This window comes from Mustela erminea, chromosome 5, assembly GCF_009829155.1.
Source record: "Mustela erminea isolate mMusErm1 chromosome 5, mMusErm1.Pri, whole genome shotgun sequence".
Taxonomy (NCBI): Eukaryota; Metazoa; Chordata; class Mammalia; order Carnivora; family Mustelidae; genus Mustela; species Mustela erminea.
Window position 1 is genome coordinate 3,205,468 of NC_045618.1, and position 17,002 is coordinate 3,222,469.

Genomic DNA, 17,002 nt, shown 5'->3' on the forward strand with positions numbered 1-17,002 from the left:
AGCACAGCAGCCAGCAGCACCCCACCTCGGAGCTGCCGGACCCCTTTCGGCACCGCAGCCCAAGAGCAGACGGTGGAGTCCAGGCTGGAAAGTTGGATGAACAGCCGTCCCCATTGGCGTGGGCCACCTCAGTCCTGCTCGGGGCAGCTGGCCACCCTACAGAAGCTTCCATAAGACTCACAGAAACAGGACTATAAAAGATAACACAATAGAGAGAGTAACACAACTGAGCCTTTCAAGAAACCTCTCCACCTGGCCCCAGGCATCCACACAGCAGTGCCATTTTCCCACTATCCAGGACCTCAAGGATGCCTCGGCCCCCCCAAGTCCAGATCCAAGAAAATATGGTCCAGAGTCATAAAGCTCCACGTGGCAGCAGACCAAAGCGTCCACGGAATGACCCAAGCCGCACAGAGCCTTAGTCTGTCAGGCGCTTCCTTGCAAGCCATGCCTGTGCTCTTGTGATGTAGCCAGAACTGGCCCAACGAAAGGAAACGTTTCCAAACACCAAATAAGCCAATCAAAACATAATGCTTGAAATCCCTCACGACAGGAAATAAATTCCGCTATTGCCTCTACACCCAGCCCTTCCGACTCCAGCGGCGAGAGGATCAGCAATGTCTTCCCTGCCGCCCCACCCCCCCAATCTGGCTTTCTCTCCCCAGGCCAGCAAGTCAACTCACCTTTGTTTGGGGGCTCTCTCAACCTCTAGGTTACTTCCTCTTGACCGAAGAAGGACATGACATGGCTCTGTTCAGCCTTCACCCGCCATTACTCCCCATCCTCATGGCCAGGCTGCAAGTCCTAAGGCCTGCACGTTCCCCAAGATGGCAGACACTCCCGGAAGCGCTCCCTTTGCTACACGACAGTGGCGTACAAGCCCTGGGGACACACATTCAGTAGCAGCGACGAGAGGTTGAGAGGTGAGCACACTGGCTGTCGTCTAAGGAGTGCAGACGACACAGTAGGATTGCTTGCAATGACCTAGTCTCCAAGCGCTTGAAGACGGAGGATCTCTGAGCAGGGACTGGCCTGATCTCAGACAGAAGGGACGTCCAAGCACGGGCAGAGCAAGGCCTTCGTTGGGATGGGACTGGGCTCTCCACTCTCAGGACTCATCGGGGAAGCTGCATCGGGGACGGTCGACCTTCACACCGTGTAGGCACCATTCAACTCACCTTGTGAAAGCGATTTTTTTTAAAAAAATCACACAGTAACCCCAAAAAGGAGTCCAGGAAGACAGTGTTAGGAGAGGAAAGCGTCTACATAGTTCTAAACTGGATCCCGAGTCCCCAGTAAAAGACCTTATTCTTTTTGGTTTGAGAAATAGGTGATTTGCAAAAAGCTCAGGGATGCTGAAATTCAGAGTCCGCCTATGCCAAAGCTGATGAGAACAGCACGTCCTGCTGCATATACACTGCCCTGTATTTGCTCTGTGCCCAGACTGAGAACAGACTACACGTTATTCCAATTAACGTACTCTGGTCCTCTCCTAACAGACCATGAGCTCGCTTTCTCATTAGATCGCTAAATCTTCAGAATATTTAAGGAGCATAACTCCACTTGACCAAGATTACTCACTAACAAAGGAATGAGCTATTCGAGCTCACATGGCGTGCTGCTAAAAAACATCATACGCACGGGCCAGAAACAACACGGAAACCCTCCTATCTGGTGAATCCACGAGCGCTCATCTCGCTTGGGGGAAAGGAGTGAACGGTACCTCCCCTATACATCCAAGGGCTATGTCCATCTTCCTCCACCAGAAATTGCAGAAGTTGGTATACACTTCCCAAGTGAAAAACGATGACATAAATAACTTGGAAATGTCAAGTGATATTTCTGAGGCCTGCCAACAGTTTAACCACAATGAAGGGCCTCGCCAAGATATTCATGAAAAGTTCAGAAGAAGTTACTATGAGAAGGATGTCCTCACAGCAAACAGATTTCTTCTCCTTAGGAAAAAAATGCATAAATCAATAGTTAGAATAAGGAAAGGGAAAATTAGGTTTGGCATAATAGTGGAAGAAAACAGACCCTTAGGAGAACTTTAGAAATGAGACTACACAAAGACTTCATTATTAATATACTATTGTTACTACTAGTATTAGAAATTCATTCAAACATTTCTTTCATACTTTTCCTTCCCGCAGATTAGATGTAAAAATGTCTTCTCTGAGCTTAAGGGCAAAGAACAGGCACTTGGCTCTGCTACCAGCTGGCTGTGTGATCTTGGGTAAGACCCTGTTCCTCTCTGGGGCTCAGAGTCCTCACCTGAAAAAACAGAATCCCTGAACGTCCTTCCAACTCTGGCTACAATTCCAGATGCCTGTCAGGGCCACAGACCCAGTCCTCTGCCTCCCTGGCGATGGAAAGAGTTAGAGAAAAAAAAAAAAAAAACAGCTGGAGAGGTGTTCTGAAAGGGGAAATCACACAGACGGGCAGTCGGTGGCATCCAGGGAAGGCAAGAGAAGAGTCAACTGTGACTCCATCCAGAGTGCCATAATGCCTTAGGGTTTTACCAAGACAGGCTTTTATAAACACAGAATGGGTCACGTGAGAGTCTGGATTTAACTTCGGGGAAAGTAATTGAAATTCTTAAAAAGGACGCCTGTCTAGGGGGAGGCCAGGGCAGGGGGAGGTAGGTATTGGGAGTCAGATTTAAAAGCTAAAATGAGTAGGAAAAAGTAGCAGGAGACAATAAGAATTTGAAAATCCAGTGGGCACGGAAAGCAAGAGTAGATTAGAGGGTAGGTAACAATTTGTAACTTGAAAAGAAATCCTGAATCCATTTAAATGTGGCAGGAAGAGACAAAACATATGCCAGATAAGGTAGGGGGCCCCTTCGTTGGAGTCCACAGGAGAGAGAAGGGGACAGGGAGAAGGGCTGATGGTACAAACACGTGTACAAAGAGCCCTGCAACATGAAATCAAGGTGTTCCCTCATTGGCTGCAGGCTTACGTCAGAATTTACCTTTGGTTAATTTTAGGAAAGTCAGAACCCACCATGAACGGAACATGCAGCCTTGTCCCTCATGCCTAGAGTCCAAGGGATCAAAGTTTGGTTCTGCCTTTCAGTGTCTTGTAGTCCAAAGCTAGCAAGGTAGACCTTACACCACCACGTACACATACAAAGGCACACACAGAGACTTTAGGAAAATGACATGGGCGCTAATTTCTAAGTGTGCTTAACCTCCTTCCATCCCACGATGCCTGCCCGTAAGAGGAAGCGTACGCCAGGAAATCCACGGGGGCTGGCAGATGCACCTTCCACAGTTCCCTGCACCTAACAAGCATTAAAAAATGAAACACACAGATACACACAAAGAAACACAAAAATAAAAGACTATTTGTGTGAAACAACAAGTTCTGCTAACTTTTTTTTTAAGATTTTATTTATTTGAGAGAGAGAGCATGAGCTGGGGGCTGAGGGGGCCAGAGGGAGAGGGAAAAGCAGACTCCCCGATGAGCAGGGAGCCCAACATGAGGCTTGATCCCAGGACCCTGGGATCATGACCTGAGATGAAGGTAGACGCTTAACCGACTAAAGTGCCCGGGAACCCCGAGTTTCACGAACTTAACAAAAAAAAAAAAGACTTCCAACCAAGGAAAGCTAAGCCTAGAATAGACTTTCACATCGATCCCCATAATCGACCTCTGAGGCCCCACGTTGAAAGCTTCAGTGAGCTGAAGGATAGAAAGACACATCACCCTCTTTCCCAGAGAGAGACACAGGCTGAGAGGGACTGCCCGCCCCCACCGGCTATGGAGCAAGAACAAACTGTGGAATTCAAGACTCGACATTCAGCCATCTGCCTTCGAACAGGTCCTCTGTGGGGTCAGCTCCAAAACCACCATGAGGAAGGATGAAAGAATTCACCCCAGAGGCTGGCTGGCTATCGAGTCTTTGGACCACAAGCCCTTCGCTCGTTGTCCCAAACTACCCCGTGTCCACTACCCTGTGAAGCAACCAAATGTCAGGTTGTGGCCACTGCAAGGACACGTTTGCTGAACGGGAAGTCGGCGCCATTTTGACGGGAGCGGCCATGTTCCACCCAGACTTCGAAAAAGAGGCATTGCTCGGTGATGTTGTAATTACGCGTGTAAATGACATCAGTATAGATAATTCTTGACTCCTGAAGGAGTTAAGTTTAAGAACGAGCTAAGGAAGAAACTCGGGAATATAAAATCCTTCCCCAGGTCTACAAAGGTCTCCAAGACTCTGTGGACGCCAAGGGTGGAAGCAGCTTTTTAGGAAAGGAGATCATTTTTGGGGGTGATTCTCCTGAGAAAAGGAGCAGGATACTTGAGGTCAGGGTGTCAGTCTCCGTTGTTTCACACCGCCTGGCTGTCCTTGAGTTGGTCACTCGCACATGCAGAGCCTCTGCTTTCTGGCTCGTAAAAGGAGGCGTCGGAGCCAGGTCTGCACCGGCTGTAAAATTCTATGATTCTCTAAGTAACCGTTTACTGCGCGGCTGGCAAGGCCACCTCGATAATCAGAATGACCCAATTAACACAGTGCAGTGTCGGCTATTCTAGCTACAGTTGCAAAAAACAAAACTAAAATTTAAAAAGCCAGATCGTTGCAGAGTGGAAGGCACTCTGATCACGAAATCCAGTCACTTTATTTTTCAAAACAAATGGGAGACTCTGAGGACCAAAGAGGTCGAAAAGCTTTGTTAAATTACAAGCTGATTAGTAGCAGAAGCAAGACTAAGGCTGCCTGACGGGTTCTGCTTGCACCGAGCTGCGATCTTGCCCCTCCAGCTTCAGCCCTGCCGTCTGCACCAGCAGCTGCCTCGGACCCTGTGCCTTTTACGTGACTCATTAAACAGCCTCCATCACAGCTGGGCTTTACTGGCCGTGGGGTTATTCATTTTCCAGACACCTAACCTAGGAGACCCTGGAAGAGCGACCTAAAAGGCCTTCGTGAAAGTGGGCCAGGGTAAAATTCTCTAGAAAGTCCTCCGAGAGCTGCTGAAGACAGCAAGCATCTCTCCTCCACCTGCTGGCTTCTCGTGTTTATCGGATGAGAATTCTGCAGGTAGGAGGTTCGTGGGCAAGCTGGTCCCGATCCCATAACTTCAGGAACCAGACCGCTGCCTCCACACCCCTCGCTCGCCATCGCTTGGGCTTCGGGCCACTGCGCAAATCTGCAGACCCCACAGGTGGGTACCTGGCCTCGGACGGCCCCTCCCTCAGACCCTGCTCTGCTCCTGGCCAGGCTGGATCTATGGATTCCAGCATCCACTGGGCATGGCGGGGCACCACCAGGACAGCTGTCCCCACCACGCTCCAGATATGGACTCTGCAGAGGGACAGCCCTGAAAACCTTTTAGGGACACTGGGAACTTCGTGCGGGGAGCAAGGCTGCATCCTACCCAGCGTGCTGCCTCGTGTTCTAATACGAGACGATTCCTTCCCAAAGCTACAACATACGGACACTGAACCCCAAATCCTGCTGGGTGCACCAGCTTGTCACATCTATCAGGCGTGATGCTGTCTGAGAGAGGCCGGACTCACAGGGGTCCGTGCAATGTGTCTCCGTTTATGTAAAACCAAAAATAAAAAAGCAAAACTGGAATAGTGACAGAAGTCAGATGGAGTGATACCTCTGGTAGGGGTGAGACTTGGGGGCACAAGGAGCTTCCCGGGGGTTGGACATTCTCCGTTTCTTGATCTGGGTTTCTGGAATCGGGTGATTCCAAAGGTATGAAGGTATTTAGAAGTTCAGACGTGTGTGCTTTAATATACACATGCTAAATAGAGCTCCATGAAAATCAAAGTATTGTGTGAGGCCCCCGACGTCAGCAGAGAACACACTTCTTCCTTTCCTTCGGCGTGGGGGTGTCTGAGATTCTCCGGATGGGGTCTTTGCAAACCACAGGGGTCACAGGAATAGCTAGATCACAGGCTTGCAGGCACCCGGCCCGACACAGAGAGACTTATGTGAATGACCCCCTTTGATCCCTAAAGCATTTCCATGGGGTGGAAATGGCCACGTCTCCCCTCACACAGACAGCACGAAGTCGCTTCATGACCTAAGGGGAAGCAGCGTGTGCAGAGTCACCCTGGAAGTCAGGCGTCAGAACACTGAGGCCAAAGCAACACAGTGTGACTCCAGAGCCCATGAGACAGAGAGAAGAGGAGCAGGAGGACAAGAAGGGCAGGAAGCAGAGCAGAGAGCCCGACGCAGGGCTCGATCCGGAGCCCCGGGGTCATGACCTGAGCCCAGGGCAGACGCTTCGCCGGCGGGGCCCAGATGGTCCCAGAGCCTCTGTTCTTCACTGGTCTTCACGGTTCCTTGGGCGCTACAAGGTTGGGGGTTTCTCAAGCTGGCTGATGCTGGGCTCGTTCTCTTTTTCCCTCCGCCCGAGAGGCCTGTGCCTGTGTGACACGGTCTGCACACTCAGCATTAAGAGGAAGGAGGACCGAGGCCTGGGGGGACGGCTTCTCTCCACTGGACCATGTTCTAGAGTTCATTCGGGAGGCACACCGAGTTGGGTACAAAGGCCTACACGGTCTCTTTTCTTTGCCTCGACCAGCAGAAAGCAGGTGCTCCTACTGCTCTTACTCACCTGATTCCTCCCCCTTGAGAGAAATGCGCAGTGGGGGCCACCCAGAATGTTTTCACGTGCTATTTGCTGGGACGTTCTGGAACACCGCGTCTTACTTTGGACACAATTTCCACAGCGTGCGACACACCTCAACGATCTGCTCTGGCCTTCTGAAAAGGCTGAGGGGGCTTATTTTCCTTTTTCTAGCTTGTCTATTGTTATGACATCAAATATAAGTACGGCGTATCTGTAGAACCCGGAGAAGGCATTAAGTGCTCTTTAATTAAACGGGACGCGGCTCATGGCTTTCCAGACGCCCTCTTTTATCCTCTACTGCCTTCCCAATTAGCTCCCTGGAGCTCTCACATGCCAACCTGTTGGATCATTGATTTCTCGATTAAAAGCGGCCATAAATTACAGGCCCTGTAAAAACCCACCGGGGAGAAGGGTAGAAAGCAACTTAATGACAGCTTGGACCCCATCCGCAGACAGGCCCGGCTGCCCACCCAGAGTATCAACTGGGCTCTGTTACGGGAACGTGGGATGATGCCTTGCCCGCCCCTGCCCCCCACGGCAAGAACTCACCCACGCACTTTTCCAGTCACTTGGAAAACAGACGGCCTGCTGCAGTTTTCTATGAAACAACTGGTCTCACCACTGCCCCTGAGCACCAGGCTGGCTCCCTGCCCACGGCTGGGGCCCTGTGTTCACAGCCTGCCCCCAGCCCAACCCCAGGGGCAGGGCAACATGTCCTAAGGGCAGGCAGCCCAGCAGTATCCTGGAGGACGGAAACGCGGCTGGGATGCAGGTGCCGGGGACAGACCACCATTCCTGCCGCCCTCGGCTGCTGACTCACCCTCCCTCACCAGGCCAGGAGATCTCCCACCTCACCTCAGGGCTCTGCCTGCCAGGCCTGCTCCCCTTCATCACACCCCACATCTGCCCACGTGGCCACAGCGACCGCCCCAGAGCTGCAGCTCCCGAGAAGCACCATCCACCCCGTAACTAGCATGCGGCAATCGGGCCCGAACTTGCCGTGTGGCCTTGACCACACAGAAGAGGACACCTCAGTCACCGGCCCATTCTGCTTCGCTCCATCGTGGGTGATGGAACCTGCAGGTGCCAGGTTCTGCCAGGTCTGCCCAAGCTCTCCATCACCTTCGCTCCCACTGGACTGCCCCATGAACTCGGGCCCCACCAGCAAGAAACCTCTGCATCTGGCAGACTGGACGCGCTCTGCTTCCAACGAGTGGGGAGTGATTTCGGGGACACGCACGATCCTTGATGCTGTTAAGGCATCAGAGTGAGGTCCCTTCAGCGAAGCAGAGGGGAATCAGTCCTCAGTGCCCACCTCTTATGCCAAGCACAGCCTTATTCTCCACGAGCCTCCGTGAAGGGACAGAAGCACACACACACACACACACACACACGCACACACACGCACGCACGCACACACGCACGCACACATGCACGCACACCTACCCTGTTCCTTTCCGCAAGATGGGCAAAAAGATCAATGTTGGCGCTGGTAAAAGAAAAGAAATAAAAGCCAGGAGAGCAAAAGAGAGGGAGGCTTAAATCAGAAAACAATACTCTTGGATCATTTCAGATAATAAATAAATAAATTTAGTGATCACTAAAATGAATGACTCTGTCACAGATTTCCAATAAAAATAAGAAAAAGTGACTCAAGCCAACGTCCCAACCAGAGCAAGAACCGCGCCCCGTGTGGGAAACTGTACGTGCAAACGCGGGCAGCCCCGAGGTCATGGGATCCCTCCAGAGAGTCAAGAACTCGTTGTGCCAAGGGGAAAAAAACACGACAATTTTCAAGTTATCTTTGAGAAACCATTTCCTGCCCACTGGCAAATGGCAAAGCCAAAGGGAGCCTCTTGGAGGAGGTTCTCACCTGGTCGTCGTAGCGGTACGTCAGGAACTGCTCCCCCGTGGTGTCTTCGAGAAAACTTCCCTGAGGCGAGAGTGCAAACTCGGGAAGGAAGTAGGCTCCAGGGGACTTCTCTGCTGTGGTCTGAAAGGCAAGGTCACCTGGTTACAAGTAAGGCCCTGTGAGGACCCCCTGACAGTCCCCGAACTGGGTGATTCCCAGAGCACCCACCTGCTAACAGCTGTCCCAGGAAGGGACGTGACCTTGCTTAATAAAGGCCAAGGTGAGACACACCAGGGGTCTGAGTGAGGCACTGTGAGGCCAGGACACTCCACTGGTCCACCTCAAACTCGCACACACGGTACCGACTCCCTGACACCCGCCCTCTCCCCACTGCCCACAACCTTGCAGAGTTTCAGCTACAGCACAGTTAACTTCAGCACTGTGGATGCCAATCCACTGTGCCTAGGACTTTCATTTCCTTCCTTCCTTCCTGTTTTTGTTTGGTGAAGGAGTGAGAAACAAACTTTCTTCAGCACTATGAAAGAAACGCATGTTCACCACAGAAACCTTTGAAGATAACCAATAAACACGAAAGAAAATATATAAGTCACCCGGTAATCTCTCCAACCTATAATCACCACTTTTAATTGTTTGGGTGTATTTCCTTTGAGACTTTTTTTTTTCTCATAATGCTTTGGATGTTTATAGAAAAATCCAAGATGAAATAAACATGGCTTTGACAGGGAGACTCGTTTGGTTCAAGAAATGCCCAGACTCGGGCATCTGGATCACTAGACAGAAGCCCCCGTCATCAGGGCTGAGGGGATTCAGGAAGAAGGACATCATCCCTTGGAGACTACAGGGGGTTCCAATGGCCCAGTGGACCTCCTGCCATCAGTTGCCAATACCTTCAGCCAGGATTCCTGCCTTGACTGGTTGACAAGGAGGAAAGAGATAAAGGAGATGGCGCCCCGTGACACCGTGTGCAGCCCCACCTGGTCTGGGAACGCAGATCAGCGACTCTGCCTCCAACACGGCACCTCACTCCCCTGCTTGGGAAGGAATGAGTAAGAATCCAAGAAAGAGGCCACGGGTGCTACTCTGAGAAAAACACTCTCTGCAAACAGGAAGCATGAGGAGTAAAAGTCCCCCTCAACTGCCTCTGCTCCCCCAGTGGTCACATTCTCAAACTGCAGCAGGAACTACAGTTAAAGCAAAACATCCGGGGTGCCTGGGTAGCTCAGTGGGTTAAGCCTCTGCCTTCAGCTCAGGTCATGATCTCAGGGTCCTGTGATAGAGCCCCACGTCAGGCTCTCTGCTCAGCAGGGAGCCTGCATCCCCCCCACCCCCCCCGGCCTGCCTCTCTGCCTACTTGTGATCTCTCCCTGTCAAATAAATAAATAAAATCTTAAAAAAGAAAGGGGGTGCAAAACATCCATGTGAATGTCACACTATAACAAGGGCAATCAGTAGGTGACTGTCTTGGGAAGGCACAGAAAACAGACAACTCTAGGTTTTGGTTGGCACTAGACTGTTCCAAAAACTTCAGAAGTTTCCTATGACATTTCATTCACACATTTGTCCCAGGGAGCAGCAGGAATCTTCCCAGAGCCATGCGCCACCCCCGCACCCCATCTCCCTTGCCTTGCTTCAGAACAGCTAGCTTCAGTCTGGACTGCTCTGATCTGAAGTGAGGAAAACAGGACAGTCACCCAGAAGCCTTGACACAGGTTTTCTGGGTAAGTTTTTTCTAGCAGAATGCTGTCGTCTGTGGCGGCAGCTTTGCTTCAGAAATTAGTGGAGTCCCTGCAGCCTGCCACAGTGCCAGTGGGGTAGGAGTCTGGCAGGGAAGTCTGTCCAGGCTCCAACAAAGGTGCAGAACTCATCTATGACACCTGGCCAGCCGGCGCTGATGGCTGCTGGAGACTGTTGCTCCAAGTAGCCTGGGAAGGAAAGGCAAGAGGAGCTAATACCACAGACCCCACAGAGACAACCGACTCTCAGACATTGTAGTGCTGTTTTATGGATCTCAACCTGAAACCCCAGAAAAAGCAAAAAACCTCTCCAGTACTCATGTTTTCACACCTCGGTCATTTTTCATGTAGGAAAAAAAAAATATCGTAGACTCTCTGGCTTGACTATAGCTATAGCTAATCACCTTCTGCTTTCTGACCTGCTGTTTCCAATGGTTAAATTTTGTCAGGCTTAAAAAGAGAGAGAGAGAGAGACAGGAATGAAAATGTCCATGTGAAAAAAGAAGGTAAACTTAACAACAAGATTTCTTGCTTCTGTGTATGTTTCCTAGGCGGTTTGAGGATGTGTCAAAGTCTAGTTATTCTTACCAAAGACAAACACATCTAGGGAATCCTCAGGGAAATCCTACATGACCGCAGAACAATGATGGGTTTCATCTCAAGACAGTTCCCTATAAACTGATTACCAACACACCTAGCAAATAGTCTGTAACGTTTAGTTGCTGTCATTGTGATTTGCCTCTATTGTTTTTAGAATTCAGAGACACATAATTTTAAATACGTAAGGAGGCTTGCCACCCACCACAGAGAAGAAGCCAGGCCTGGAGTCCACAAGCGGCTATGTATGAAGACACAGAAATCCAGTTACCAGAGAGTGGGGGCGGGAAGCCACATAGGGTCATCACCTGAAGACGGCTCCCTGAATACAGTGCTTTATGTGTAGTTGATCACATGTTCCACACGTATTTACTGAGCACCTACTATGTACCCGGAGCCATTCTAAAAGCTATGGGTACCATGAGGAACAAGAAAGATAAGGTCTTTTTAGGGAGGTTTCATTCTAATGGGAAGATGCATAATAAGCAAACAAAATCATAAGTAAGAGAATTAAAGTTCTCAGTGCTATGAAGAAAATAAATAGGGTGATATGGGGTAAGTTGAGTCTGCAGAAAGAAAGGGGGTCAGTGAGGCTGATCCAGGTGGACAAGGAAGAGAGTAGAGAGAGAGGGAGAGATGGAAGAATGGAAGAGGCAGGACACGTGGAGCACTGTGGGCCCAGGCAAGGGGTTACAGAACCACCAGGTGTATCTCAAGCCTTGACTGGAGGTCATGGAGGATGGGTTAGAAGGGGGCAAGAAGAGAACCATTCCAAGGATGGAAGGCTGTTGCACTAATCCAGGCAAGAAGGGGTGATTCCTTGGATGAGGATGTTGGCAGTGAAGAATGGGAGAGCTGATGGACGAGAGGTAGAACCTCCAAGACTTGCCGATGGGTGAGAAGAAGGGAGGAATCAAGGACAATTTCTGGGGTTTAGGCTTGAGCAATTTCTGGGGTTTAGGCTGTAAAGGAATGCCATGGAAGGCAGCCCTGGCAGGAAGAGAGGGCAGAGAGGCGATAATTCTGTTTGAGTCACGTGCAGTTTGAGATGCTAGGAGACATCCATGCAGAGAGCTTGAGTTGGCCATTTAATACGGACGTCTGGAGCTCAGAAGGACAGTCTAAGGCCAAAGACAGAGATTTGGAAGTCATTGTTGACATTTTCATACATTTATACATACACTCACACCTTCACAGCCATCCTACCTGAAAGGACCCTCCCTAGAGAGTTTGGCAGACGAGGGCTTCTGTCTGGGGCCCCTAATAATTCCCATGTCTGAAGGGGAGTAGAGAAGGAGCAAGCAGAAGAAGTTAAAATGAGGAATCCTTCAGAGAAGACTCAAGAAAAGAAGAGAAATCATGGGTCATGGAAGGATTCGGCATCAAAGAGAGTGGCCAACTACCTTGAATGCCTCCGAGAGACTGACTAAGATGAGGCCAGAGAAGGGCCCGCTGGGCGTAGCAACAAGGAGATCTTTGTCAACCTTGACAAAAGTAGGTAGAGTGGAGCGGCGGGGACCATGGTCATGGGTTTGGGGACTGGATAGAAGAAGAAGACGAGACCAGGAAAGGACACTGAGAACAAGGCAATGGTGAAAGGGAATGTGGAAGTATGGGCAGGATTTTTAAAGACTGGAGAAGCGGGAGCGTGAGTGCTTGGTTATGGGAGTCATCGGGGGTAAGAGAGACAATGGAAGAGACGAGAGATCACTGCAGTAGGCCAACCCTTGAAAAGACAGAGGAGTGGGGTCCCTCCTGTGCGTGGAGAGCCTGGCTTTCCTAAAGAGAAGGGTCCCTGGTCCATGTGAGTCTACACCATACCACACCCGCCGGCAGACCCCTGACTTTGACCCTCCATCTTCACTGTGCCTCCTCCTCCGACACCCTTCTACTGGGTCCCAAGGTCATCCACCTGTGTCTCTCTCCCCACTTTCTTACCTCCCAGCCGGCTCTCTCACCGGGGCCCCCTGCAATTGCTCTCCAGCTCAAAGAGTGGGCCACCTCCATTGTCTCCCAAACAGCTGCCTTCTGCGGCGAGGTGGGACCGTCCTAAGCCCGCTGTGCGTGACATCTTCTGAAGACTCCTTTGGTCACACCACGCTTCTCTGAGATCAGAGGACTCACAGCTCGGTTTCCCCATGATTTAAAACAGCTACAGACACTTAATTAGCTCCACTGAGCTTTCTTTTCTCTGCTTAAATTCGGATTGGGTAAAATGAGGTCTGTTTTGTGAGATTAAGAGTCACTTATGGTTTGTCTCAAAGTATCATGATTGTTTATTTAATGCTTTATTGTATTTGTTATTTTCGATGCAAAAAACTACCATCTTTAAATAAGAAAATGCCATTTCATTAAAGTCATCCAATAACAATTAAAAAAAAAAAATGAGGTCTGTTTGCCCCACGTTTTATTCCTATCCCGGGCTTCTGCCTCTCCCCGCAGGCCCACTGAGGTGTCGCATTTGGAGGAAGTTCCCTAGGGCTGAGAACAACATCTCTCTCGAGTCAGCCCATCCCCGACTGCAGGTGTGTGGGCAGTAAGGAGGGAAGACTGGTGGGTTCCACCACCTGAGCTACGCAGGACAGGATCCTTCTTCAGCAATTCCACCTGCAGGGTTCAAGGTCACTGGTCCCTGGGCCACAACAGATTCCCTCCACACCCCCCATCCCACATCAGATTCCCTCCACACCCCCCATCCCATTTTTGTTACCAAGAAAACAAGGAAGACTTTATACTTGTCTTTTTTTATCAAAATCCTTACTCCTGAGTAAATTTCTCATCATTCAAGAGTTGATTCTAAAACTCCACTCCAATTCCAGTCCTCTCCCTCCAAGGGCGCACCAAGGTCACAGGGCACCCCCCTGAAAAGGTGTGCGGAGATGTCCCATGATTATGAAAGCCCTGCACTTGAAAAGCCCCTCTCAGTCTCCTAATCCAGCCTGTCCACCTCAGAAATCCTGCTAGATGACCTGCAGCCTCTACCTGAATACCTTTAGTGACGGGGAGCTAACTCCTTCCCAAGGCAACAGGGATCTGTCAGAATCTAGGAGGTTCGCCGACACTGACTTGGTCAGAAGTGACCCACGTCTCCCCAGCTGAGGTCTGAGGTGCCCCTGCCACCAGCACCGCTCTCCCGGCCTCCTCGCCCACAACATCCCCCGACACCTCCCCACAAACACACACATTCAGAACTGAATTCCCGAGCCTGAGCCCAGTAAGCATCAGAGTCCCAGAATTACAGAACACAAGGAACTTCAGAGACACTCGTATCCCAGCCCCTCTCCTGGAGCAGGCATTTCTCCTGCAGCATCTCTGACCGCCCCACGTTGGAGTCATAGGAAGCCCTCTGGAGAGAGAGCCGGGGAAGACTAAAATCAAGCACACATCTCATTCTGAGGTGAGTGCTGTTTGTCTCTCTTCACATGTGAAGAAACTAAGACACAGGAGGCCAGGTGATCTGACTGGGGGCGCACGAGCTCCCAACAGCCAAGTGCAAGGTCACCTGTGTTCCGTTTCCCTTCCTCCAACAGTGGGAAACAGTCTTGAGAAGAACCGGGAGTCAACTGGCTGAGTTCAGCGGTCAACTGGCTGAGTTCAGCGGTGGCTTCCGAAAGCAAGTGTGGTGCCGGTAACAGGCCTCCGAGAACACGTGCGGACATCCTCACCCAGATGGGAGCGGACTTCTGACGGGTCAGGGAGGTGGCGTGCACGGCTCCTGGCAGGGTGCGGTGACCCAAGAGGTCAGGCCCTGGAGGAGCAGGAGTGGAAGGGAAGGCGCGGGGAGGAAGCCAGGCCAGGGAGCGTGCAATCTTCCCAGGGCCCAGATCCAGGGCCCAGAGAGAGCCTGCCAGAATGCCTCACCTCCCGCCCCCCGCCACTTTCCGCAGCTGCCGAGTCACCAGGGATGGGGTCAGGAGGAATCCAAACGGCCCCTCCAGGGACTATGACTCTGAGACCTGGGGACGCAGCTGCGTCTCCAGCTCCCGTTCTAGCTGAAGACTTGGACTTTGGCAGGAGGAAATAACCGTACAATGTCAATTTGAAGACAAGATTTCAGGGTCCCAGGCCTTGATCTGTACCCCATAAGGATGGAGAATGCCTATCAGGACAGAGCAAAAGGCGTGGCTGAGACAATGAAGGAGAGAGAAGAGGAAGAGGAAGAGGGTATCCTCTAGTAGACAGTGGGGTCGCTTATGCCTCGAAGGTCAGGCAGTCACAGTTAAGAAAAAATACAATGTGATTTTCATGGAAATTCAAGAGGCCAGTCTACACACTTCTCTCTCCCCACCAGTGTGGGGAGTGCACACCCCCTCCCCAGTGTGAACGCAGCTAAAGAGCCCCCCTCCCCCACCTGCCCCACACCACTAACCTTGCTTGCAGTCAGGGAAGGCCACCCAATCTTTTTCCCACGTGCCACCATGAAGCCACGTCTTTGCACTCTGACAGCCAGACTGCACGGTCCCCAGTATACACATCACTGTCCTGTCGCTGTGCATCAGCCCACATTTGTGCATCACGCCTCTGTCTATACCCTTGTCATGGCCGCGAACAACACCCAGGAGCCGGGCTGAGACCCCAGCCTTCACCAAGTCAAGAAGAGCCCATCTCCGGGCCGGTGGTGACTTCACCCAACCACAGTCCCTGCCTCTCAGATGTCCACCTGTTGGCCCTTTGGGGATTCGAGAAACACCTTGCCAGATGCTTCACGTCTGCAGTGACACGGACGATGCTCAAAGTCTGGGGACAGAAGACCTGAGATCCCAACAGGTAGGTTGGGACAGAAGCTAAGCGCAGGAAGGCAAGTTCCTGATCCATAATGCAGGACTCCTCTTCCCAACACCAGCGCTTAAGGGGAGACTGTCAAGGTTCCCATCCGGGACATGAATGCCCAGGAACCCAGTCTCGATTCACAGCAACCAAGATCTGGAGGGGCGAGTTCACCATCTGGATGGGAGTATGGGACTGCTCCTCCCAGTGATCATACTGGATGAGTCTGGAAGTGAGCCCCCAGGCGGAGCAGGCAGAACGCCCCAGTCCTGCAGATGGTCTGCAAGGACCACATTCTCTGGGGGGGTCCTGAGGGTTGCTCGTCCTGGCCTGGATGGCACCTGGAACCTTACAGGGTGCACCTGCCAGAGCCCAAGGGGGAAAATCAACTTAACCAATATTATTTAAACTCAGCATACCAACCACATTCTTGCTCCAAAAAGGCTGATGTGCTTTTTGTCTCTTGAACCTGCAATGGCTGTTTAAAAATTAAAAAAGAAAAAAAAGGGAAAGAGAAAAACCTTCCATTTTGTTTTGTCAAGTAGGATGTCATCATTCCAAGACTTTTCAAAGTCCTAGGTGTCCTAACACTTCCACACAGGACGCAATTTATATATGTGAAACACACGCATATGTAAAACACACGCCCACGTGTACATATGAAAATATGAAACCCAGGTACCTCGGCAAGACTGGAAAAGTGGGCTGAAAGAAAATTCGTTTTCAGATTTTTTTTTTTTGTTATTTTTAAACAGTTCTGCTAGGGATTTCAGATCTGTCTTCCCTATTTACCATCAACTAATTAATATTGTTAGATTGATGAGTTGATACCGTTGGGTTGAAAGACTGAGTATTTGGATCAGTGTCTGGGTCCACCTTGGCCACGTAGCTTCCAGCTTCACCTTCAACTCTGAGTCACGTTTGCAAAAGAAGTCCGAGCAACAGATCTTTCTGGATCCCTCCTAGAGCTGCTGGGCGGGGTGTGCCCTGCAAGCCGGCATATTCAGAACCTGCTGCTCCCCGCAGAAGGTCATTCCCTGAATGTGTCCCAGTAAGACTCTCTTTGGCAAATGGGAATGGGGAGCTAAGAGACATCAGTCACAGCACTAGCCTGTGCCACTACACATGCACTATTTCATCTTCTCTCTTCCTCTCCTTCACACACACACACACACACACACACACACACACACACTGGCAAGCAGAACCGAGACTCACGGGTGAGAAGATCCTGCTGGAACAGATTTCATCATTCAGTTTCCCGACAGGAGAAAAGCCTAGAGTGGAGCCATGACACCCCCCTACGTCTCTGAACCTTCCTCGGCACTCGGCCTTGGGCTTTGTGCGTGGAACACATTCACCAATTCGCTTCCTTTTGCAGACGGAAAGCCGCCCAGGCCGCCCCCACCAGCCCCAGGAACCCCCCTGACCAATGCCTG

General features: G+C 51.0%; 1 protein-coding gene across 3 annotated transcripts in view; it reads right to left on the reverse strand.

The window, feature by feature from the left end:
* The window catches only part of ADAMTSL3 (ADAMTS like 3), a 336,446-nt gene that overhangs the window by 281,056 nt on the left and 38,388 nt on the right, over positions 1-17,002 (reverse strand). For all 3 annotated transcript variants that reach the window (XM_032341952.1, XM_032341950.1, XM_032341951.1), the window contains exon 3: positions 8,467-8,586. In XM_032341952.1, the coding sequence (XP_032197843.1) occupies positions 8,467-8,586 (120 nt within the window). The remainder of the gene's footprint in view (positions 1-8,466; positions 8,587-17,002) is intronic.